Source organism: Gallus gallus, chromosome 1, assembly GCF_016699485.2.
Source record: "Gallus gallus isolate bGalGal1 chromosome 1, bGalGal1.mat.broiler.GRCg7b, whole genome shotgun sequence".
Taxonomy (NCBI): Eukaryota; Metazoa; Chordata; class Aves; order Galliformes; family Phasianidae; genus Gallus; species Gallus gallus.
In genome coordinates, this window is record NC_052532.1 from 60168016 (window position 1) to 60193551 (window position 25536).

General features: G+C 49.0%; 1 protein-coding gene across 1 annotated transcript; it reads right to left on the minus strand.

Moving 5' to 3' along the window:
* Positions 1-1418: 1418 nt before the first annotated feature.
* LOC121107291 (sodium- and chloride-dependent GABA transporter 1-like) lies at positions 1419-22318 on the minus strand. The gene is made up of 14 exons (XM_040650675.1): positions 21771-22318; positions 17734-17865; positions 17263-17363; positions 15612-15721; positions 15124-15256; positions 13799-13933; positions 13244-13347; positions 12809-12933; positions 11584-11696; positions 6949-7080; positions 6151-6253; positions 5626-5726; positions 4704-4871; positions 1419-2552 (listed from the first exon to the last, which is right to left on the minus strand). Exons 1-14 carry the CDS (start codon positions 22003-22005, stop codon positions 2448-2450), a joined length of 1797 nt encoding a protein of 598 aa, XP_040506609.1. The 5' UTR covers positions 22006-22318; the 3' UTR covers positions 1419-2447.
* Positions 22319-25536: the final 3218 nt, after the last annotated feature.

Below are 25536 nucleotides of genomic sequence, written 5' to 3' on the forward strand. Positions count from 1 at the left end.
AGCAGGATGAGCTCCCCTGATGCTGGGGAGGATCGACCCTGCATCTCCAGGGCCGGGGTGCTTGAGCAGCATCAAAGCCATCCTAAGGCCTTGTACATCACTCACAGCTCCTGCTGCTGCTGCTGCACAGGGTATGGGGGCAAAGGCATTCATTTTTTCGCAGCCCTCAGGAAAAAGAGGATTTTGAAGGGATTTGAGCACAGCTCCCTAAATAGCTCCTTAGAATTAAGAGGTTTTGGGTGGATTACGCCAAGCACCAGCAGGTGTTGGGTGCCGTAGGGCTGCAGGAGGGCAGGAGACTGGGGCTACGGGAGTCACAAACTCTTCAGCTGGTGTCAGAAACCTGCAGCCAAGAAGTCACCAAGTGCGTGCAGATCCTTCACTGTGTCTGCACATAGGTGGCATTTCTGGAGTGTGGGGTGAGCTAACGGAGCCAGCCCCATCCCTGCATTGCCATTGAGCAGGAAGACTGAGTACGACAGAGGTGAGAGGGCTGAAGTGCTTGAGAAGGGAATCGGCCGCTAGGGCAGAGCTGGCAAAGGGTGAGATCCTCCATGCACAGCCACGGACACCAGGCTTGGCAGATCCAAATATCTGTGTTGAAAGTAGGATAGTGCAAAATCAGGAAAGGCCACGAAGTCTTTCAGAGCAGACACAGCTCTGCAGAAACTGCTGGAGAGAGGTTTGACAGACTTCTCTTAGTAATACCAAGGAATAATATTGCTTGGCACAGCTCATTCTGGTCTAAGGAGGGAAACAAGACAGTTGGAACAGGTTATAATTGTGATATTGGGATGGGTACAGGACCTTAGGGACTTCTCTGCTGGGGGAAGAGGGCTGTGTGAGCTCACAGTTGAGCCACAGGCAGGCAGGGAAAAGTGGCAGGGGTGGAAGAAGAGCACGTGAGAGGAGCAGATAAATTAGGCTGGGAACACAGATAGAAATAGAAGGAAGAGAAGGGAAGGAGAGCTGCAATTTGGTGGTAGTACCAGCAAAAAAAGAGGACAAAACTCATTGAAGTAGTTCATTTCCACTGGGTGGGTTGGAGTTGGGAAGAAACGTGGCAAGAGAACAAAAGGCAGCAAGACGAAAGCAAGAGACAAAGAAAAAGTCATGGGCAGGAAGCTGAGTGGATAGCTATTTCTCACTGAATATTGTTACACTGAGAACACAAGTGCAGGGTAGCTCTGCTGCTGCCCCAGAAGCAAAGCCCTGCATGTGCAAAGGAGCTCTTGGCCAAGAGTTTCCAAAAGGACTGCTGACTCCAGCTTCCTCTACCTCAGGCTGGGGCTGCCCCAATACTCTTAGAAATTCAAGATCTTTCACAGTTTTAGGGCCTCACTCAAGCATTGACTCTTTTGCCCATTACCCACTTCTGAAGATCTTGGCCTACATTTAAGGGGAGGGAGGTGATGTGACTGGGATGCATAGGTGAAAGCAGGGTTTGTAGTAAAGGTCATTCATGCAAAGATCAAAGAGCAACAGCAATGATTCTATGATTCTATGAACTGCTCTCAGCACAGATATCCCTCTCAAAGGATATGAGAAGAGAGGGCTCCTTTATTGCCCAGTTTATAAACATAGATGAAAGTGGAATACAAATTTTCAGATACACTATAGTGACATGAAATTACAGGATAGGGAAGAATGATACTTCTGTAACTAGCTGAGATTAATTGTGATGAACTGTGATTGCAGCTCTTAGTGTTTGGCTTTCAGCTTTACAAGATCCAGACTGTACATTCAGATCTTCAGGTCAACGTGTGGCTGCTGCACAGAGCTGCAAAGGGCAGGGCTGTCCAGGAGAGAAGGGCTGTCTTCTGCACCTGGCTGTGGCTCATGGGGCCAACCTGCTGGGTGGGTGGTAATGGTTGGAGATGTGCAGGACTGAAACATGGCACCTAAGAGTGTTGCATCCTCTCCTGATGCCCTTCTCCAGTTTGGGCTATGTCCTATTGCTACCAACATGTAGGGCTCCTCGCTGGAATTGCTTGATCTGCCATATCCCTTCCAACGATGCATTTGCTAGTGCTGTTTTATGCTACATCATTTGACCACCATCTGAGATTTGAACCTGGTGGCAGGTGGCTCTCTGGGGTGAAGCATGGCTGCATGCTACGGGGCGTGCTGTGTAGGATCACGTGGAAGTGCAAGATGAAGAGAGAAACAGTGAACCATCGGTATAAGCTCTCTAGAAACATCACCTCTGGTCGAGAGGCTACAGGCTGCTCCTCTCTGAGAGCCTGGGTCAGAGTGTTAGATGATGGAGACAGTTGATGATGCGATGCGGGGTCAGCCTGGGGGAAGAGAGGTGTTGGAGTTCCTCTGCTGGGTCCTCTCATGCGAAGCCGCTGCAGAGCTGGGGACAGCAGGCTGCGCCAGAGGGGCTGGAGGGACGGCATGGTGTGGGCAGCTACAGGGCAGGGCGAGGAGCTCTGGCTCTCCTCCTAGACAGCAGCATCTGATCCCCTGCCATTCAGGGATGTCTTTGGCTGGAGGCCGTTCTTCTGCACCTGCACATCCGGCCGGGGCTGCGTCATCTGCTGGAAACGCTGCTCGGGAACAAGGGGAGAGAGGGTGTCAGCTGAAGACTGGGATCCTCGATCCCCAGCCTTGGAGTGGGCCCATTGCCAGCACAAGGGGACGGTGATGTGGCAAGGGATGGCCTTGCAGCACCCCTCCTCCTCTGCTGCCAGGCCATGCGAGCCCCCTGCTTTGGTGCTGTGCAGAGCACGTCTACTTGAAGTGCAGGGATCACCTTTATAACATGGGGAAACAGCTCCCCGGTGGTGCCAGCTGCAAACAGGGGCAAGGGAGAGCTGTAATGTCACAGACTTCAGAGCAGAGCCATTTTCCAAGCTTGCCCATTTTTGCAGCTAGGGTTTCCTGTGAAATGTCATTAACCAATTGCAGCGTGCTGGCAGGTCACGGTCTGTGACTCTAATGTGGATCAGACCAGTCCACCTGCACAAACCTTTGCACCAGCAGTGATTCCCACCGCCCTAAACTGATCAAATGAAAACTGTAAAGAGCAGTAAAATGAAGCCAGAACCCAGGAAGGTACAGAGGTGCAAGTCATTACTGGAAGCGTGCAGACTGAGCATCGGGAGTGATGAATGCTTATGAGTCACTTTGTCTGCCGGAGTGGGACTGATGCTGCAGAAGAGAAGGCAGAGGAGGATAGAGCCCAACCTGAATAGGCATCACTAAGCCAGGAAGAAGCTCTTTGCAGCAAAGGGAAACAAGCTCCAGCTCTCCAGCACAGCTGAAGTGGCTGTTGCTGGGTGAATTCCCTGAAACGATCACTGAGCTGCTTCTGCCATTCATGGTCTTTTCTTTTCCCCTCACATTCATGCTCAGTAGGATCAAAATGACTTGTAATCTTCCCTGTCTGTCAAAACCACTTTATTCAGCATTGGCATCTAATTTCCCTCCAGCTTCAGCTCTATTACAAACTAATCCAGGATCTGTGCATATAAGAGGCCAAAAATTCTCTCCGTCTCTCTGGCACACGCACGCACATACACAAAAACCTGCCTCCCTCCTGCTGCCATCTGCTGCTTCTCGCTGGATCTATGAGCACCAGGAGCAGAAGCCCTCAGCCAGCAGTGCAGCTACTCCAGGAGGGCCACAGGCTGGCTTGGCTCCCCCAGATGCCAAGATGTGTTGTCACATCACTAACGGGAACGGGATTGAAAACCTATCTGTTTGTTTGCCAGAATTCCCTTTCCCCCCTTTTCCAGCTCCTACTATGAGGGGTTAAGAAGCCCTCTGGACATCTGAGAAAGGCTTTCCTAGTGGAACCGCAGCTGGCCCTCAACCCACCATCACCCTAGTGGCTTGGCATTACATAGGTTCGAGTGCTGCAGAACCTCAAGGTTGCTCCCAAGACAAATGGCAAGAATCAGAAATTGAACTCAAATGAGAGACCAGAAACTGAAAGCCCATCTGAGACATCAGACCCAGGCAGACCCTGTAGCAGATCCCATCTAAATAGAGAGCTGGGAGGAAGGAAAGTCAAATCCACCTGCAACCTGACCTCAGAAGCAGCGGGGCTCGAAGCTGACCTCAGCCCAGCAGCTCTAGCCAAAGCATTTGGACTTGAACATTACTCAAAATATGACATCCACGAAGCAAACTGGCGGGGTTTAGATGGCGCCAGCTGGCTGTTGAAGGCAGGCTGGGAAAGTCATAAATCAGCAGCACCCCTGCAGTGACTGCTCGCACCTGTAGCTCACAGCAGACAGCATCGAGACGGGGACTTCGTGCACAGCCCTCTCAAGATTGAACGTCAACACTGTAAATAAGATCTCAACAGCAATTACCATGTATGACATACAGACCCTCGTGATTCACTGCTGCATGTAACCTTGCTCAAATGAAGAATAAAAAATATATTTTAAGTGAGATCAACGAGTTGTAGGCATTTTGGGTTCTGCACAGAATTCTGCCTTGCTTCTCATCCCCCTCATACCCTGACTGCTGTTTGCAAAGCACACGTCAAGTGATGCTGTCTCCACCACTGGCAGGTCTTAGCCCTGAGTTATCTCAAGCTTCATGCTTGGAGGATGCTGATCTCTCTGCTGAGAAGTGCCAGGTAACTGTGCTCACAGCCAGGGACCACTGGGAACTGAGATTTTTCTGTGTTACTAAACCTTAAAGATTTCTTCTTTACAGAAGAGGAGTGGTGAAGCCATGCATACCTGCCGGAGAGTCCCTGTTGAGGTAAAGAAGCTGTACAGCATGTATCCTGGGATCAGTACCATGGAGGACAGCGCCATGAGCCAGCCAATACCTTGTCCCCACGCGGGATAGATGTATTTTCCCAGCGTCAGAGGGGTCATTTCCACCACACTGAATAAGAACACACCCTGGGAAAAGAACACCAGCCATCACAAGTGAGTATGTGCAAGATCAGAGAACATCCATTGATTTTTTCCTTCATCATCCTCCAGGCACCAAACAGTTGTACAGCAATCCAACAGCTCCTTAAATTATTTTAGAAGCTTTCAGCACATTAATTTTCTATCATTTCCCTCATGACTACCCTATGCTGAAAGCTGGAACTGGAATAACCTTGATTTCCTTCTTCACCAGACTGCTCAGATAAGCAGTGCCCTTGCAAGAAGTTCCTAACCAAGTTGACAGCAGTATCTTCACAGCTGGCCTCAGGAGCCTTTAACTTTCTATCATTGGCCTTCTCACACCATTCTTTGTACTACCACTGCTGGAAATGTGAGAGCCAGCAAAATCAAAATTGCTCCTCCATCAGCTGTGCTGTTTCTGCTGGTGTCTTTTGCTCTGACAAGCCTATTAGGCAGCAGGGCAGGAGCCACAGTGGCTGAGAACCTCCTCTTCTACCAGTAACAGCCTTTAAATACAGTAAATTATCTTCTTGTCTCTTGACATCTCAGGTAGAAGAATTGAGAGCATCATTTAAATTAAATAATTAACTTTGAAGACTTTCTTATGCACTATTTTCAGAGGCGCTTTGCCCATCCCAGGTACCTTGCAGTTACGGACAGACCGATAGTGGACTGAAAATGCAGCGTATCCCCTACAGCCCTTCCAAACTAAGAGGCCCTTCTGGATCCACTCCTTCAGATAGGACCCTTCTGTTCTTACCAGGCAGACAAGAGGAGTGAAAAATGCCCAGCAGATTTTCCACCAAATGCAAGGTTTGTAGCCAATCATTTCTTCAATGTTCCTGTAAAATCTGTTCACACCTAGAAGAAGAAAAGGCTGTTGAGAAAAGTATCCCATCTTGGTGCCCCTGGGCTTCACCTCTCCTCATGGCAGAGCAAAGGCAGAGCATGGCACAGCAAGAAGGTGACAATGCTGTGGTGTCAGAACCGTTATCTGGAGGGCCCGAGAATGGGGACACAAATACAGGGTCATCTTGCACGTTCCTGGTGTCTCGGGAGGGACCTGAAGGCAGGACCATAGGCATCTGCCAGTTAGTGCACAGGTCTTTGTGGTGGCCTGGGGAAGCGAGATGACAGCCTCCTGCTCCTGATTTTCTGGAATTATCAGCCTCAGCTATTACCAGTTACAAATCTTTTATTGCCTTCACTGTTGGATGCTTTTGAAAAATCTCACTTTGCCCGTGGAGACAAGAAAGAAACAAGGTCTTTTTTTTTTTTTGCTTACCATAACACCAAGAAATTGAGATGGTCTCAAAGAAGACAAGAAAGAGAAGACACATGCCACTGGCTGAGTAGTAATCAAACAGCTTGAAGACATAAATACCGCCCTGAGGAGACAAAGCCAGGGTCAAGGAGTTTAGTTATGGATTATGTTTGACAATATCAGCCAGCTGCTTGAATTGCTACTATCTACAGCTGCTGGCTTTAATGTTAATTTCTCCAGACAGGAGAGCAGGCGCTGCAGTGCTTCCACTGGAATCAGGTTCCCAACAGAAAAACTGGTGTGCTCTTGAAGGCAATTAGCCAGCTTGTTCAGGTATGGCCAACGGCGAGTAGAAAAAGTGGGGACTCATGAGGCTATCTTACTTATCCCTGTTTTAGTTGGAGTCACCTAATTTAGTGCACTCTGCCCCTCCCAGGAGTTTTGCTGCTCTGCTCCTCACAAATCTACAGACCACTCGGTCCTATATTCATACACATAAACCTTGGCTTCGGCCCCAGAGGCTCAGGGCTCCAAGAGACTGGTCTTCTTTACGTTATCTTAACCCTCTGCACCAAGTGTTCCTTCAGCATGGGCTTTGCTGACCTAAGCCCTTATTGCAAATAGCAAGAGAACACACCACGCTGACTCCAGGATGGCCGCAGCAATTACGGAGGCATCACTTGAGATGTGACAGCAACGATAAGCCCATATGTCTCCTACAGGTGCTGTCACTTCTCCTAAAGCCTTTGGTGCTACTGTGAAATGCATGGGTGACTGGACAGGTGCCAGGAATGGACACACAAGCATGGCTCTCTGTACCTGGGTGATATTGGAGAATCCAACGAGATAAGAGATGAAACAGACTATTGCAATGAAGATCTTCTTCCTGGCTCTCAGGATATGAGGATATTCATCCATCAGGGCAGTAACGAACCCCTCCACGGTGCAGAACTGCAACAGAAGACACACACTGAGGAAACATCTGTGAGTATCTTAGCCTGACATCACCCCCACCTACATTTAACCCCAGTGTTGACAGCCTCATTACTTTAAGCGTCACCTGTAGACAGTAGAAAAGAAGGCTCTGCACAGAGCTGGCCCGAATCACGTCCTGAAAGTACCTCTCTCTCTTCACTGATTGTACAGGGAATTAAAAACACTGAGCTTAGACGCCTAAAATTAGCTGAGATACATCTCCAACTTTGCCTCCCCTCAAACTCTCGAGGGCCACCCCACTGCTGCCCCACTCCACAGCTCTGCCAGCCTCTGCATCACAGCAACATCTCTGCTGCTGGCACTTCTGCTCGCCCTTTCCCGGGTGTGCTCTTCTCAGCATATTGCTGCAGCACTTGTGCTGTTCAGTGACCTAAAGCACTCATTATGTTGCTGTATCACCCACTGTCCAGTCCCACGTGCAAGCACATAACGACAACATCTCTGACTACCTGCTCCTTGAATTTATTTCCCTTTCTTCAAGCACTGCATTAAAATGCGTGTAGTACATTAAAAGGCCATCCTCACAGCATGTGGTCTTCCTAGAGCTGTGCTGTACTAGGCACAGAGTTAATGCTGTCTGTACCATGATCTGCCCTATAGCACGTTGTGTATCTGTGGAGCGCATGCTTCTCTCCTATTTCCTCTTAAATGATGAGAATCACTTTCAGGTCTCGCTCCTAGGAACCACAGGTAATGTACAGCTCTCAGAGAGCACATCTTGCCCATAGCAAAACGACTGGGAAGTTGATGAGGGCAGCAAGCTCCTGGTTTCCCCGGTCACCCTCAGTGAACATACAGACCAGTGCAATGGCAGTGAAGATGGATATCAGGGACTTCTCTGTCCCCCAGGAGAGTGCTGTAGAAAGTGGGGGCATTTTTAGATTCTGATTTGAGACGAGAAGAAAGAAAACAATCAGTAGAGGTGGAGGTAGAGATACACAGACTAAAAAGAGCAGCAGAACACTGGAAAAATCCATGGAAGCAAAGCCAGACATCTGAGTCACTCCTGCTGCTGGGCAGGGATGGTAGAGGAGCTGACATCCCGTTGGCTTCTGGGACACAGAGAGAGGCAAAGAGCAATATTCCTGCCTCGGGTTTTATCTCCACATGCTGCAGTGTGGAAAGCTGCATCCCAGAGAGCCCAAGCTCAATTGCTTTGTTTGGAATTTGTAATGAGCTCAGCCTTTTATGTTGGACATAAGCGCTATTAAAGCATCCTTTGCCATTAGAGCATGGGTTAATCTGTCTTTGTACTCACTGTCAGCAAGCTCTTCACCCCATCCCACCCAGCTCACTGTCTACAAGAGTCAGGACAGAGCTGGCACCACTGTGTGAAGCGCTAGCATGACAAAACCAAGCCTGTCAAAAGCTATTCCTTCCTCATGGATGCACGGCCAGCACCTGGCACTGGGCAAGGCAGGGAGGGACAAGAGCTGGGAGGGACTGGGGGAGAGTGTGGGCATGAGGGACTTCCAGCATGTAATGGGTAAAATGGGGAACCAAGCAGTGCCACGCTGGTTTTTCTTGCCCCGAAACAGAACTTCATTACCGTTTACTGGAAATGACCTTCTGTCAGCCTCAGCCTGCAGAGGTGATGCAGCTACAGGAGCTGGAGGGACTCTACTTACAGCCTTGGGACTGCAGGTCCATGTGTGGCCCAGGGTCTTACTTTCCCAGCTCACATACCTGACCTTAGGCACTCCCCAGGATAAGCAGGCAGCTGGGGGAAAGCGTGCTGCTTTCGGGAGTGAGGAGAGCCTGCTGATTTTTGGGCCATGATAACATTTTTCTCCTTAAAGGTTTTATTTCCAGTCACTTCTCTCTTTTTCCCATTTTGGTGCTTAATCACCATCACGAGCTGCTGGGTCGAATGACCTGGACTTGGCAGTCTCTCCCCCATCCTCACAGTGCCAGGGCTGTGCTATTCTTCTTCGGCCATACTAACCAGAATGAGAATCCCAGCCTGAGCAGGACCAGGACTGGGACCAGGACCTGAGAGCAGGTTAACCACAGCTGCCAGATGTGCAGCGTGGGTTTCACTGCTCTCAGCCACAAATCCTCATGAATAACCTGCAAGAGGCGGTCTCGCGAAGGACAGATGCAGGCTTGCAGTCACAAGGCTTGCCAGCTCCCTTGGGGAGAAAAACGCCTGACCTGGAAACTGGTAGGTTAAAAGAAAGCATTAGCATGTTATGCAAGAGGGTCTAGACGCAAGAGAGCTAAAGCCAGAGTGGATCAGAGGCAGAGCAAACATTAAGGACCACGAGCAGCAAGTGGGGGCATAGGAGGGAGGTGCACGCATCAATGTAGGTCACTGCTCGCGTTCAAGGCACCGCGGAGGAGATGAGCATGATGGCAGAGAGGCAGATGGAGCTGCACTGCTGAGCTCTTTGCTGAGGCTTGTGGACACGAGTGGACCTCCTTGCAGCACTGCAGAGGGGGTGGGTCTCATTGCTGCATCACACAGACCTCAGCAAGGGACCTTCCCTTGCTGGCTGGGCTCCCATACCCCTCTGGCTCCGTGCCTGGACGGTGGTGAGGGTCCCTGCTGTGCCCTAATGAAAGCAGCTGCTTCTCATCTGCAAGTACCACAAACACTATTTAAAACAAGCACATATCAAAACTGTCCTTCTTTTCGAAATGGATACTTCAAAATGCATGTGTAATTGCAGCCCTCGTGTGTGCGTTGTTTTATTCACCTAAGCTGCCGTTCTGTAAATCGTGTGATTTGATCAGATTGACTCAGAGTGCCACCATGCATGCAGAAAGCTCCTTCCCATCTATTCATCTGCCCTTCTTTAAAAGCTTGTTTTCCATTTGGTGCCTCCTTCCCCCGCTCCTCCTCCAGGCAGTGATAGCCCCCCACAGACCGACCGCCCTCCGAGACCGGCTGGCGGAGGGACCTGGAGAATTTCAAGTGGTATTTGAGAAGCAAATGCAGCAAATAAATTCCACACAGTGCTTTGAGGGCTTATTGTCATGTCTCAAACTATTTACTGGAGCTGAGTGAATAATCCGTGGAGAGCAGTTTTCATTTTTTTTTTTTTTTCTGTAAATGGAGCTTCTTTCGAAACGTTTAGTCATTATTTGAAATTATTTGCCAAATAATGTCTGTGGTAATGCAGCTGAGAGCTCCAGGATGTGTTTTTGTGGGAGCGTGCTGTAACTGAAAAGCAGGTATGGTTGATTGTATTTTTCTTGGAAACCAGGTATGACAGGTCAGGGATACGCCTGAGACTGATCAGGAATTAGATTTGAGTTTATGAAGGCTGTGTGTAACCCGGGAGAGAGTCCATTTTTGTCCTAAGGCTTTGCACAGCAAGGAAGGACCATGCTGCCACAGGGAAGGATGCGACAGACCAAGCACACAGTTTTGAAGGAGCCTTCGGTTGCACCCTCTCCTCCAGAGGGGCTGCCTCACTGGGTAGCTACATGTATGCTAAATTATCAGATTTTAAAAGTATCATCACTTGTTAAAACAAAATACGGGGCCCATACTGTTTTGTTTTGCAAGACTTTCCCAAGGCATGGCTTCTTTCCACCTGCTCACTATGAAGCCAGCCCGGGAGCTCAAACAGCAGAGCACTTCACCTCTGCTCAGGACTACGCTAGTTATTAAAAACAGTGCCAAAACACTGCACCAAACCACTATTCCCACTGCTTCAGATGCTGCATCGCTGCTTTTCTCAGTGCAACCTGCCAGCACCATGGCACAGAGATATGGTCTGGTGGGAGACTGGTATGTGCTGGGAGCTTTCTGCTCCAGCCTGCAACAGTAAGCCAAAGTAATGGCATTCTCTTACTGTGCCTCACAGGAAATCCAGGTTGGTGAAGGTGCTCCATGACACCTTAGAAAATCCAAAGCATCCCAAATTAGCTTCTCACAAAATACCAAGGACTGCAGTGACCATAAACCCTGACTATGTAGACACAATATGTAAGAGTTAATACTGATTTTCCTTATTTCACATTCCTATTTCTAGGAAAGCAGTTAACATCTTACTGGAAAAAAACAGTAATTGCTTGAAATACATATATTTTTTTCCTTTCTCTCCTTTTCCCTGCCCCAAAACATTTTGGCAGGGCTCGTTTCCCACTAGTTCCATCTAGAGCTTGTGAGCTACTGGGCAGCTCAATTGCCCGGGCCATCCAGGACACACTGCGTCCATGCAGCAGCACCAACAATTCTCTGGGGCCCAAAACTGTTCTGAATGGAGAACAGCTTTCCAAAGATCAGTCTGCAGAGAAGTGGTGATCTTCTCGTAAGTCTGACTGGTCAGATACCACCCCATTTGCAGTATATGAGAAGAGTGCGGGGGTGATGACCACAAAAGAGATATTTTTTTCATGTGAAAGAATCTGTGAAAAGACACTAACTCAAGGTGCAGAAGGGAAAACCACCACGAGGTCCAAAAATATCTTTGTATTTTACCCTACTTTGTCTCTGGGCTGCCTCACCTGACTATCCAGGCCCAGCATCATCAGCATAGAGAAGAAGAGGATCGACCAGAGTGGAGACAGGGGTAGCTGGGTGACAACCTGCGGGTAGGCGAGGAAAGCCAGTCCAGGGCCTGCAGAAGTGAAACAAGAGACGAGTCCACATTTATAAAGTGTTTGGCAGAAAGTCATAGTGATGTGCAACAGTGAACAGAAACCGTGATGGCAGGCAGAAACTGCAGAAAGTTACTGCAAGAGATGTTACCCATGACACACCAACCATGTTGGGTGCACAGGGGTGGAATGGGAGGCAGCAATGACTGGAGAGATGCTTTGCCTTTTCTCCTCCTGCCAGCGAAAGTCATCAAATCACTGCTACCAAATGGAGCGAGATCACTTTGCTAAAAGAAAATAATAAATGAAATTTGGTGCTGGTGTCTTTTTTTTTTTTTTCCCCCATCACGTAATGCTGTTGCTTGAGATAAAAGCTTTCTTTGGAAAGACAGCAATTTCAAAATATGTCTTTGGGCAAAAAGGCACAGTCTCATCTGTGTTTTAAAAAAATTATTCAGAGGTCACAATTTCAAAGTCTTGCATGGAAAAAGGACATCAAGCTTTGATCACATCTACTGAGAACACAGGCAGTATGTGAGGAGGCAACTATCCTCCAAGAAAGGTTTCAGAAAGCAAACAGACAGAATATTTCACTGCAGCTAAAGCTCATAAAACCTCACCACTGAAAGTAGGTGGACATTAAAAGGAGGCAGGAATGCTCCCTGCAGCAGGAATTGGTGTGCAGTGAATGTCTGGTACATCAGACTGGTCTTGGGCAGAGAGCATACAAAGATGACTGTGTGCTTGGTCATGGAGAAGAAAGGCCTGGGAGCATCCCACACTCATGGACAAATTTCTCTAGAAAGGCTGCTGTTGCATTTGTACCTGGGTTTGCTATTTTGGGTGACTTGTGGAAACTTCCCATGGTGGATCTTCAAACGTGTGAAGTGGTATTGGCTACACCAATACGCAAGCTATCATTATACTGGTGCCAGAGAATCTGGCCCTTTACACATGCACATCATATAAAGGTTTCCCAGGAAAATACTAAGATCTGACTCCTGCATTTTAACTCAAGGACAACTCCTGAATAACAGTGCAGAGAGATACAAACCTTAAGAGGTGATGTTGAGGGACCGGGGAAGGAAAAGACATTCTGGGTCTTACTGGCACTGCTGCCATGTTTGCTCACCTGAGGAGGCCAGCTCTGAAATCGACTTCTTTGTGATGTGCGACATGAAGCCAACGATAGAGAAAATAACAAATCCAGCAAATATGCTCGTGGTGGAGTTTATACAGCAGACAATAATGGAGTCTCTGGAATAGAGAAAGGAAGAAAAGAAGCCACTTTCAGGTCCCTACCAAAGAGATGAGGAACAAAGGGTGGGCAAGGAGAAGACTAAGCTTTCCCCACTTAAGGAGGTGGCAGCGTGCCCCTTAGCTGCTTAGTGACAGAGGGGAACAGCAAAGGCCAGGCACCCAGACTTGCTGTGATGCCTCTATCCACGCATGCACTCAGGGCAGTAGCAGAGGGGGGCTCTGCTGGCCATGTGATGATGGTCACAACGCGTGATTCTCTGCTGCTCCTACCACAGAAACCCAACAGAGCCAGGAAAACTCAACAGACCTGTAGACGTTGTTGTGAAAAGTGTTGTAGCTCCCCAATGCAATCAGGGACCCCAGCCCCAGGCCATAGGAGAAGAAGATCTGTGTGGCTGCATCCATCCAGACCTGCAGAAAAGGAGAACGCTTTATGTCTGTCCTCCACCATGCAGTCAACTTGGTGGACTCAGCTCACCATTACCCAGTCTCCGGTCCATCTCTCCCTCCCTGCAAGGACTGATGACCTGCTACACAGGGTCAGTGTGGGCTGCAGGCCTGGGGGCTCAGCCATCCAGCACTGGGCTGGTCAGAAGATGAGGCATTCCCAAACCAGAGGGGAGATTCCTTCGCTGGGGTAATTTCTCATCCCTCATCCACCTGATTACAGTAGAGATGCTGCTTGGCTTTCTACCCACAAACAACCTGAATTTTGTCTCAAACTGTGAGGGTAATGACTACCTGAGTGGGGAGATATTCCTTTTCAGTTTTAGTTCTCTCTTAAAATATTGAAGGAAGCACTGATGTGAAGATAGCTGGGTGTCAGAACTACCAGCAGGACAGCTACAGCCAGGCAACCAACCTCAGAGTCGGAGAGCTTCCTGAAGTCAGGTGTGAGGTAGAAGAGGATGCCCTCCTTGGCCCCAGGCAGCGTGACTCCCCGAAAGAAGAGGATGAACAGCATGAAGTAGGGGTAGGTGGCTGAGAAATACACCACCTACAAGAGACACCGTGGGAGAGATACTATCAGTAGTTCCTGTCCATAGTGGCACTGCAGCCACTGTGTACCCCTCCCCACCTTTGAGGTGGGATAAGGTCCCCAAGCACTGCTGCTCATGGCTGAGCCTGTAATCATGGAGAGAGCCGCCTGCACAGCTCCCAAAGGGAAGAAATTGATCAACATCCTCCTTGTGTTTTCCGCCTCCCACTCCCATGCAAGTAACATTTCTGGCTGTTTCTCTCTGCCAAAGACAAGCAAGGATGTGCTATCGCAGAAGTAGCAGGCAAAATTCTAGATGGATTGCCCAAAGACAAGGGGATTGCAGAAGGATAAATTTAGTCCACAGAAGTAATCCCTTTAAGACATCGCATCCTTATTTTGCGGAGCTAAAGCCAGCATTCCACTAGTCCAATGCATCAAGAAACATTAGCTCTCTTGACTCCAACCCTTCAGAGAATTGCATGCGTGTGCCATCACTCAACAGGTAATGGCAGTCACTGGGCCTTTGCTGTGACTGTGTAGCAAAACCCCACCTGAGAACCCCTAGGGGTGTGAGCGGTTGAGGTGACCTCCTTCTGAAGTGCTTCTTTCTGATCTTCACTGTAGATCATTCCTTTCATAATGCTGTCCCTCTAACATCATGCTGTGCTCTAAATAACACACCTCAGTATTTCAGCATTGCCATTTCAATAAACTAAGCAATTACCTCTCAGCTGTGCTGGTCTGAAATGCTACACAGTGAATAACCATATGCTTCTGATCCATAGGTATCTCACCAATACCTAAAGGGCAGCAGAAAAATTTTCTAAAGAGATGGTGAGTGATTTTCAGCCCACAGCATTTCAAGAGACGTTATTTTTGTAGGGCGGAGCCCAGAATAGACCTCATCATCTTGGAGAACTGTCCTGATGCGGGTTAACGTACATCATCTCTTCCCCAAATCTTCAGAGAGACTGAGAACGTGGACCTGTGACTTTGTGGGGAAGAATTATTCTCTACACTTAGATTGAAAGTTACCGTGAACATAGTATCAATTTTTACTGGCGTGCAAGGTAAATGTCAAGAATTTAATAGCATCTACTGCAATTCAGCCTTGAAGCACCATAACATTAGTTACAGACACTCAGACTAAATTGAGTCTGGAGGACATTTTGACAGCACCGAACCACCCATTCCTCACGCCATACCTTGCCTGTCCACTCCACACCCTTCCAAATGGAGAAGTAGACCAACAGCCAGGCCAGGGCCAGTGTGCCAGCCAGGGGCCAGCGGACAGATCCAGGCTCCCCCAAGCCCCCGGACATCTGGTGCATGTTCTTCCTAGGGTGGGAGAGGTCGTGTTAAGGGGAAGTCTGACCCCTGAGGGTATAATGATTGGAGATCTCAGTGGTGGCTGGAGAGCGAAGGGCCAGATGCAGACATGCACAACAGCCCACAAGACCTAGAGGGACCTGCAGCACACGGGTGAGGGGCTGAGGGAAGGAGGACAGATGCAATGAGGCCATTACTCTCCATTCATCTGACACGCAACTGCACAGTGCTCCCCATCCCATGCCCGCCCCAGCTAGTGGCCAGTTCTCCAAGGCCAGGAGATGACAGGGAGGGCAGCAGCCCTGGCGGACAGGCGGGATGGCTGCAGTGGGGAGAAACCTGGTGTAGGCAGGCTGTGACGTACTCCCAGAACTCGGTGACGGCGCTGGTGAGGTTGGTGGTGTCATCCAGGGAGTAGTTGGAGAAGCAGCGGTCGGTGTTCCAGGCATTCCCGCAGCTCTGCCACGGCAGGTCCTGGAGGGCATGGCTGTCGTTAGCATCACATCTCCAGCAAGGAGTGAAACCTGCCTTTTTTTGAACTACAGACACAGGTTGTTTTTGCAAGGGGGGTGGGCAGCCCATCTGGGCGGGCAGAAGCTTCGCAGCAAAAGGCATGAAATGGTTTTCCAAAACAATAATTAAGTGTGAAGCAGACTTTTCCAGGAAATTATATCAAGAACATGATTAGGGCAATGTCATAGCTCTAATAAAATGTAGCAATTCCCCGGATAGTAGGCTATTTCCAATTAACTGTTGGTAATTAATAGCTACTAATTAAAATAGCTACCAAGGGATATTGTGTTTAGAATCACTATGGCTTTTGGCTAGTTTCACAAAACAAGTGGTTGGAGTTTTCTGCACAAAGGACAAACACTGATTTATTCCTTATCTCCCACTCATACCAAGCCCCAACATGTGAAAAACAATGTAGCATTGCAAATCGGAGGCTAAAAGTCTGTCTATATGAACAAACTATTGTAACATAAGCTTGGGAGCAAATATAAAGCACTGCAGCTATTTCATGTCATCTCCCCTGATTTTAAGCATTACAGAGGAATTCCTGGATATTTTTATGCTGTGGCTAACAGCATGGTAGCAGCGCATTGCTGCAGGTTGAACACAGTCAGCTCTGGAGCTGCAAGCAATGAAGGCACAGCATCGAGGGCTGTATGAGCACTCAGGCAGCTTGTCCGTGCCTCGTCATTCCATGCATAAGCAGCTCAGATACATCCCTGCACACTGCAGTCTTGTTTCCCAAGCACAGAGAAAGCATGACCAAGACATGTAGATGTAAGCAGAAGGGCTATTCTGGATGATCTCCCTATGTAGATAAGGCCTTGGGCTCCAGCTTGACAAAGTCTTTGAGAATGTTTGAGTCCTTTCCTGTCCATAGGTGTATACAGCCTCTTTTTAAGATATTATCTGTGTTTTAAGCGTTTTGTGGCATCAGAGCCTGCAAGGAGCATACTGGTTCTGCACAAAGGCTGTGGAGAGGCAGACAGGAACACCCCAGTGCCCCCCCCCCAGCTATTTGCATCCATCCTGTGATTTTGCTTTGTAGGAAATGCAGTGGCTCAAGCAGAGCTGCAGAGCAGCCCTTCAACCAAGTGCCCTGCACGTCAGAGATGCAGCACAGCTCTTCTAGGAGGGGTGGGCATGGGGACCTTTTGTTGCTGCTCTATTTCCTCTGGATCTCAGATGACAGAAGCTGCAGCAGGCAAGCTGGGTTCCCTATTCGGGTTCATAATACCACTACTCAGATTTAGGAGGGGCAGGGAACAGATGTCAGCCAAGCTCTGTGATTGGCACCTTTCAGGAGCTTTCTGGAGAAAGCAAAGGCTGTGAGCCAACACCTGGAGCTGCCTGTGGAGACACCAGCACTGTCACCAGCCAGGTCTGTGACACCTGAACAAACCAAAGCTGCATCCTAAGATGTACCTTCGTGGTGTGAGAAACAGAAAGCAGGGAGTAAGGACTGCACAGCCAATGCCACGCCATAGAAGTCTGCAACTCACCGCAGTGAAAGAGTTGAAGAGATAGTAGAGAGACCAGGCGATGATGACAATATAGTAGATGTTCAGCCAGAAGGAAAGAACCACAGCTGCCAGCCCCACTCCTGCAAAAGAAGACAGAGAGCAGCATCAATCCAGGTCTCTGTGCCCAGGTGAGCTCCTGGGCATCACAGAAAGCTCTGTGGCAAAGCCAGAAAAAAACAAGGTCATTTATCCACGTGGCACACGGCACAAATACACTGTGCACTCAAGAGAGCTTCTTGTCCACCCACTTCCACCAGGTGAAAATTTCAGTATGCTAGGTTGCTCCTTATGAGCAGGATATGATCACTTCTCTAAATTTTAAGGGTCAAGGACAGGGAAAAAATGCCCCTGAGTTGCTCTCCACCCCAGTCCCCAGGGCTTTGCTTCCCAAACCATTGGAGGCTCTTTGTAGGCACGTGTCACCACCTTTACCAGCTTACAGCACAGTACCTTTAAACATGGGTGCTAATTTCCAGACTCCCAGTCCGCCCACAGAGGTGTACTGGCCGAGAGCAGTTTCCAGCAGGAAGAGGGGGATCCCAGCAAACACCAGCGTCAGGAAATAGGGAATGAGGAAGGCCCCTGAAAGAAGGAGCAGTGTTACCGGATGGCTCCCCGTATCTCCATCAGCACCCACGGGACGACGAGCAGACTTGCTCAGAGGTGACAGTTTGGAACTGGGCTTGATGTGTTCAGAAAGTCTCCCACTGAGATCACTGCTGCCTTCCCCTTCTGTGCTCATACCACTGTGGATATATATCTCTCATATAGACGTAAATGCATACACCATAGCTAGTGCAGCCTCACTTATTTGATAGATACTTGGGTGCTGCTAAATCCAGTATGACAACGAAACCAAACACTCAGGTGCTGACATTGGTAGCTTGGTCTCATTGAAGTTCTGTCTTACTCGCAGCAGTGCTTTCACCTTGAGAAAATGGACAAAGGAATGTCCGGCATTGGCACTGCTTTCTCTGTTCACAGCTGTTTCAGTCCTTTAGGGAATCTATGACAAAAACCCAATTTGCTCTTATAACAGTCCTGTACACTTCCCCACTCTTTCCCTAGGATTTATCCTTAAAGTTACCAGTGAGAACATTATTTCTATGTTCTCTATTATTAGTATGGACCCTATGGAAGTCATCTTGTCACTACAAGTACAGCCATCCAGCAGATGGATTACTTGGATGGATGCACCCCAGTATGAGGAGAACCAACGCAACGGATGAGCCTCGCCACGCGATTTGAAGGCTGTACGAGTTCAGGTCACTCTGGCTTCCAGGACTCAGTACAAAACTCATTTTCCAGCTGCCTGGTGCATGTGCTGGAGCCTGTCATTGTCCCAGAGGAGAATTAAGTCTTGCAGAAGATCCTGGCAGAGGAAAGAGGAGACATTCTATTTGCGCAATAGCAGCTGGCCAGGTGCAGGGTAGCACTGATGTCTGCACCATCCAGAGGGCCCAGCTGTCAGCCCAAGTCTTCTTCTTCAGGTATGAGAGGGAAAGAAAGCATGGAGGCAGCCAGCGGAGCCGTTCTGCATAGCCCAGCCGGGCTCCCCCAGCTGCTTTCTGTGGACAGGAAAGCATCAAGGCTGTGGCAGCTGCTGGCTTGGGGGCACCCAGCTGAGGACGCCTGCCTGCATGTCAAGCAGGGAGTGAGCCCAGCTGGGAGAGGCAGGTACCAGCACCCAGCATGGGACTCACTGGGAGCTGCTATGCTGAGGAGCTGGTAGGGGGTGGTGGGGAGAAAACACGCTGTGAGCCTGCAGCTCAGCATCCTTAAGTCTGAATTGCAAGCTGACATACAACTCCAGGCTCTCGCCTCCAACAGCAGCCTAGCAAGGGAGAGCCAAAAGCTTCGAAGATGGCAGCTGGAGAGACTCTGCCCATGCAGCATCCTGCCTATGGACCAGGTTCAGCCCCAAGGCCTGTGAGAAAGCCAGAGGCCATGGATGCTGCCTTAGTGCACAGCTACGGCAGGCTGAGCTTGGTGAGGACACAGTGCTTGTCTGGCTTCTGTGCAAGCAGCTAATGGAATCTGGCCACCCCCCTAATGGATTTGCATTTTTCATCTACAGCAGCCCAGAAAAGATTTGTGAAAGGTTTTATTAGACTATCAAGAAAAACAAAAACACAACAAACCCCAAACTCATAAACCCGGGTAATTTATCCTGGCTTAATCAAAAATCCTCTGGAATAGGGGCAAATCTACCAGCCAGGCCGCAGCCTTGAGCTGAGGGCTATTGGCAGTGGTGGTGCTGCTCTGAAGGGCCGGGTCCCCTAAGAACACACCCAGAGCTGCACTGCCACAGCTGTGACATCAGTTTGGAAATTTGTACCTAAAATCTGTGTGCCTGGCCTCAAAACCCTCTGCAGTCTTCAGCTCTTATGCCACGCAGGGAGGTATAGCAGCAAACACTGCCCACAGATGAGGAGCTGAGCATTACAAGCTGCTATGTGCCTTTTCTTGGCATCTCAAAGTGCAAATGAGAAGTGTGTGATGATTATTTAAAGAAACGTTCCTCTCAAGTTGTTCAAGCTCGGGATCTGATAGACAATTTTTAGCACTTTCTGAGCCACATTTAGAGTCAGCTCAGAGTCCAGCAAATTCCTGTTGACATCAGGACAGCACGGGGCTGAGCATTAGTCATTGCTGGGCACACGCATCCATCAGCGCACAGAGCCAGTGGGAAGCCAGGCATCTCTTGGGGTGATGCGTGCTCTGAGCACTGGATGGGGCTCATGGAGGGCCGCTGCACCCAGGGCAAATAACCCCTAACTACACGCCCAACTACAACGCAGAGCAAGTGAGCCGTGAGCTGATACAAAGTGATGGCAGTAAGCAAGGCCATGGTATTTCCATTCAGTCCAATTGGCCTGTGCGTAATGGAAGCAGCCCACAGCCCACGCCCTGTGCACTTCACATGCAGGATGCTAAAATTAGCATCCCACCCTCTGCCTGCTCCGCTGGGGCCGTGCCAGGATCTGCCATCAGATGCAGCACGACCCTTCCTTGCTGCTCCCCACCGGCAGCCAGTGACGCTTGTGTGCGTCACTTCTGTCCCTTACAGGCATCAGATGCTCACTGCTCCTTATTGCTGGCTGTGGGAACAGCCAGAGTAGGCCAGTGGTAAGGGGAACAAGAGGTGCGGGCTGCCACCAGCTGCACAGCCCAGAATGTGAGGTAGGGATGAGAGTTCCCCTTTTACACCTGCCCAGCATTTTTGCTGGCAGCCAGCTGGTCCCTCGGTGTGCCTGCAGCTGCCAGGTCAGAAATTATCCCCTGTGCCATTGCTAATGCTAATTACAGCATTTCACACCTCTGCAGCACAGTCCCTCTTAGGATCTCAGCTGGTTTTATAAATAGGATTGATTTTATCTCAAATAAATCTCTCCTCTAATTATAGGTATCGCCATCCCCACCTTTAAATGTGAGGAGATGGGCAGCACGGATGCAATGTGTCTGAGACTGTGCAGCCAACGCAGAGCAGAGGATGGGCTAAACCTGAACAAACATGGACAGTGGTACCAGGTAAGGGCACACTCAGGAAACTTGCATCACAGCTCTGAAAATGGCAGGGAGGGACAGCACGGGTGAGCTGAGAGGTGAGAAACAATCATGATAGCCGCAGAAGAAGTAGGTTTTGAAGATGAAACTTGAGGGAGGAGGAAAAGGTGTGCAATTATATGTACAGCCTGAAAGGTGATGGACTTGTGGGGAACTCTGAGGAATAGCTCAAGCAGCACGTTAAGGAGGGAGGGAAAGTTATTTTACTAATAGGCAAAAACACAGAGAGACAGATGTGGGGGAGAAGAGCTGTCTGCTCTGCTGATGTCAGTGCAGCACACATTCCCCTCTACAGAAGTACCTCTGTGATGATGCTGAAGAAACAGCATTTTACAAAGAGTTCACAAAACATTTCACAAAGAAAAACACAAGGGTGTGTGTTATGACTTGATCCAGTTCATGGAGAAAGTCTGAAGCCGAGGAGGGAGCTGACCTTCCAGCTCTCTTGATTTCTAGCCCAGCACTGTTTCCCTCTGCCCACTAGCCACTTGCACAGACCCACACAACCCAGAGCCTGTCCAGGGAACAAGGCTGCTCAAAAGTGAGCAAAGGTGTTGTATGTTTCTCTTATTGCAGTGCTATAACATGATGGAAAACACAGCAACAATGGCGAGGGGGCAAAGTCATAGACTGCAGTAAATGAGGACAAGCCCAAATACAGCAGCCATGGGCAAAGAAATGAAGGAAGAAAATTTGCTTATCCTTGGAAGGCCTCAAGCTGGCAGGGATCTCCAGCAAGTTACCCTTGCCTCCACTACCAACCCTTAAATGAGGTCTGGGAAGGGCTGGATCCTGGCTTCACTCCCTTCAGTCACTCAGGTGAGCTGCATGTACCTGAGCTCCAATGGGTTGGCCCTGCCTTCCCACCAGGTGCTCAATCACTGTTTCAAGCCATGACTTAGCATTTCCACTACACTCACCTCCTCCATTCTTGCCACAGAGATACGGAAAGCGCCAGACGTTGCCCAGCCCAATGGCATAGCCCACACAGGACAGCAGGAAGTCAAACCTCCCCTTCCAAGAGCCCCTGTCTGGGATCTTCTTCTTCTTGGCGCTTGGGGCCTCGGGGGCGATGGGTTCCGGCTCTTCCAAGGCTGCCTGCTTCACCTCAGAGGGAGAGCTCAGCTCCACGGAGGTGTTGTCCATCTTGCCCATGGTGACTCAGATGTATGGCTGCTCTTGCTCGGGGGCTGGAAGAGCAGAAAAGGCAGCCTTGGCCCTGGTCAAACTCAGATGAAACTGGAAGTGCTGGGCAAACCTCCTGGCAAGAAAGCAGAGAAAGGAATTACCCTGTGTCAGTGTGTCAGGTTCAGGGTAGGACCTCACTTGGCTGAAGTAGACTCGCTGGATAGACTCATGCACACTAGAGCAGCCTCCCTGCTTTCCCCAGGCGTAAAACGTAGGGTAGTTCTGCCCTTCGGAAGAGCTACAGTCACGGAGACTGCTAACAACAGGCTTAGAGCTGTTTGTTACCAGCATACAGCAAACACTTCATGTCTCATCTCCCCCTCATTGCAACACTTGCTCTGTGGAAAGCTCTGGGACCAGTATTCATGTGTGAGCACAGTAACAGTGAGCAGCTACCCACGGAGCAGTCCAGCAGAGACATTTATCTGGCACGTTGAAGAGACAGTGGAGAAGCGCACATCAGAGGAGATACATCCACCAGATCCGGGCATGAAACTGAGCGCACTAACCACGGAGCCATCTGAGAAATGGCGTGGCCCAGCTGCCCATGCATGGCTGGTGTCCATATAGCTTTTACGACTATACAGCTACAGCACTTGCACTAAGGACATAAGTGGATGTAGGCAGCCTGTGAGCCACTGAGATCCCACTAAGCCGGGATTCTGTATTTCTCCTGGCTGTATCCTCTTCCCTCAGCACCTGCCCTTGGCCAGCGCAGAAGAGAGGCCTGGGGCCAGTAAGGTCTTGGCTCTCACTCATGTCTCAAGCCATTATCCAGAAATGTGAATTAAAGTCTCCAGCAGGGGCCATCATTGTGACCAGTGCTGCAGTCTGCCACAGAAGTCTGTTGACAAATACATTCCCAGATGCACAAATCAGAAATAAACATCAAATGGACATATCAGGAAGCAAAGCAATGCTATGAGGAGATGGCATGCCCTAGCAGTTAAAACTGGCCCTACTTGAGCCTCTTATTCTTGCTAGCCTCATTGCCTAAGCAAACAGTACGCATTTGCCCTGCAGGATGCTTGTGAGTTTCTAAAATTTTTTGAACAGAGATGCCCTCCCAAACCCAAGCTAAATGACAGCATCATCTCCTGTTTACTCCATGACTACAGCAAATGGATTTCCTTCCTCTACAGAATTTGTCATGGAGGTTAGAAAAACTATGCCAATTACAAAGAAAATAACTGTAATTCATTCCGCTGTAATTCATTCTGCAACATCAAGGGAATACTCCTAGCTGTAGGATAAAGGCTGTAACCAAAGCCCTTTGAGCTTCAAAGCCAGCCTGGAGACGCACGGCTCCTTTAGCCCAAGGGTGGTTGCAGGTAAGCCCAGCAGTAAGTGACAGCACACAGGTGCCTCATGGGGAGAAGAGACAGTTTCAAATAGCCCATGACGCAGATGCAGAAGAAAGCATTTCTGGACACCCAGCACAAAGGCTAATGGATCTCCTTTTCCGTCTTACACTTCATAATAGCACTGTCACACCAGCTCCCAGCTCCTCGGTAAGGCAAGGAGTAAAAAGATTATACGAAGCATGTAGGAGGAAAGTAAAATAAAGACAATTTATAAATCAAAACAGAAGAAATAGCACCAAAACCCCTGGGAAGAATTCAGAGCTGGGCTAAGTCAGGATAATTAGCTATGCCTGGAGACATAACAAATCAGGCTCAGCAGAAACCATTTTGACTTTTTTTTTTCCTGAGACAAAAACCAGTAGGTAAGCTGTTATCTTAATATATATATCCTGCTCTCCCTGTGCTCTTTTCATCTGTTCTTGCTGCCACAGCTCGGTAGCAATACTGTACCTAGGTGATAACACTCTATATTTCATGTGCTAGAGGTTAGGATGATAAAGGAGCAGCAGACCATACTGGCAGTTTCTTCTACCCTGAGAAGTGAGTTCCATCATCTCCAGCTCAGGAAAAACAAATTCTGCCAGTCTTTAACTAGACTTATGTATGTTTTCCTATAGCCGAGGGACACCACAAAAAACAGTGAGATGAATCCACTGAAGGTCTATCCTACCTACTGTCCTGTCTCTTACAGTGGTGGATGATTAGACAAAAAATATAGGACCACAAGAAGTTTGGAGTGATGTCTCTCATAGTGTATCCAGCTTCCTGAGCTGGGTTTTGCACCTGCGTTTCGAGGTTTAATCGAGTCTGATGGATTTTTCTTCCATGAGACAGACATCTGTCAGAAAGACATTTAGCCCTGGGGCCCATCCTTTTCCACTCTTCCCTCACCATTGAGCACATTACTCAGTGAGGGGTAAGAGCAGTGGGACATGTAATCTCTCTTGAGAAAGCTCTGAATAGCCTCCAGGCTGTGGATGACCATACGATCATAGAAACATTAAGGTTGGAAAACACTAAGATCATCCAGTCCAGCCACCAATCCATCAGCCCACTAAATCATAGCCTTCAGTGCCCCATCCACACATTTGTTGAACACCTCCAGGGTCGGTGGCACCACCACCTCCCTGGGCAGCCTGTCCCAACGCCTCACCACTCTTTCTGAGAAGAAATTTTTTCCTAATACTGATCTGAACCTCCCCTGATGCAACTTAAAACCATTTTCTCTTGTCCTGTCACTGTTACCTGGGAAAAGAGGCTGAGAAGAGACCACCTCTGCATTTCCCATGCATTTGCTCTCAAGGGTCTCAGTATCTCACCAAACATCTCGAATAAAGCACAGAAGTCTTAAAAAGCAATTTCAGTTGAGGCTCAGAGTGTGCTGAGAAGAGCAGTCTGCAGAGCTGCAGTGTCCCTGAGGTTTGCCCTACAACCATGGTGCCAAGGTCCACATGTCCCTTCTCAGGACATACAGATCTGGTCAGGAAAAACCCTGGCATCATCTGCTCCCAGGTGCAGTGTTTGACTTCTCTGTTTGGACACAAGTTCACATACCGGTCGAACAGTCCTATCAGGACAAAATGCACCAGCTTCTCTGTTTGACCACACGGTCTCTTCCATTCCAAGTGCAGGGCTGTGTTAACAGCCTGGAGAAAACAGAGTGGGCACAGCAGCTCTGTCATGTCACATTATTTGTTCTGAAAAGCACATGGCGCTTTGGGCACAGCAAAAAGCCTGAAGGACTGAGAATGATAATCAATAAGAGCAGAGTTACCAGCTGGAGGTGGGCTGTGCTTGGCAAGGCCTCGAAAACAAGGTCAAAGAGTTTCAACATGACGCTGCAGCAGGTTTCTTATTCAGCTTCTCCTAAACGCATCATGAACTGAAGACAAGACTTTCAAAATAGCCACTAAAGCCAGGGGTCAGAAATCCCTAGCGGTGAAGCAGAAACCTTAGTTTCACAGTGGCGTGCAGAAGGCCTGGTCTTCTGTTGTTCAGGTGGACAGAAACAATTGCATAGTCTCCTGTGGGTGCAAATCCAGGCTGCAGAGCCTTCTGGAAAGTGGTCCTCTGCCTCCTTTTTGAGGAGTTTCTCCGAAAATAAGAAAACAGCCCTGGAAATGTATTACCTCCA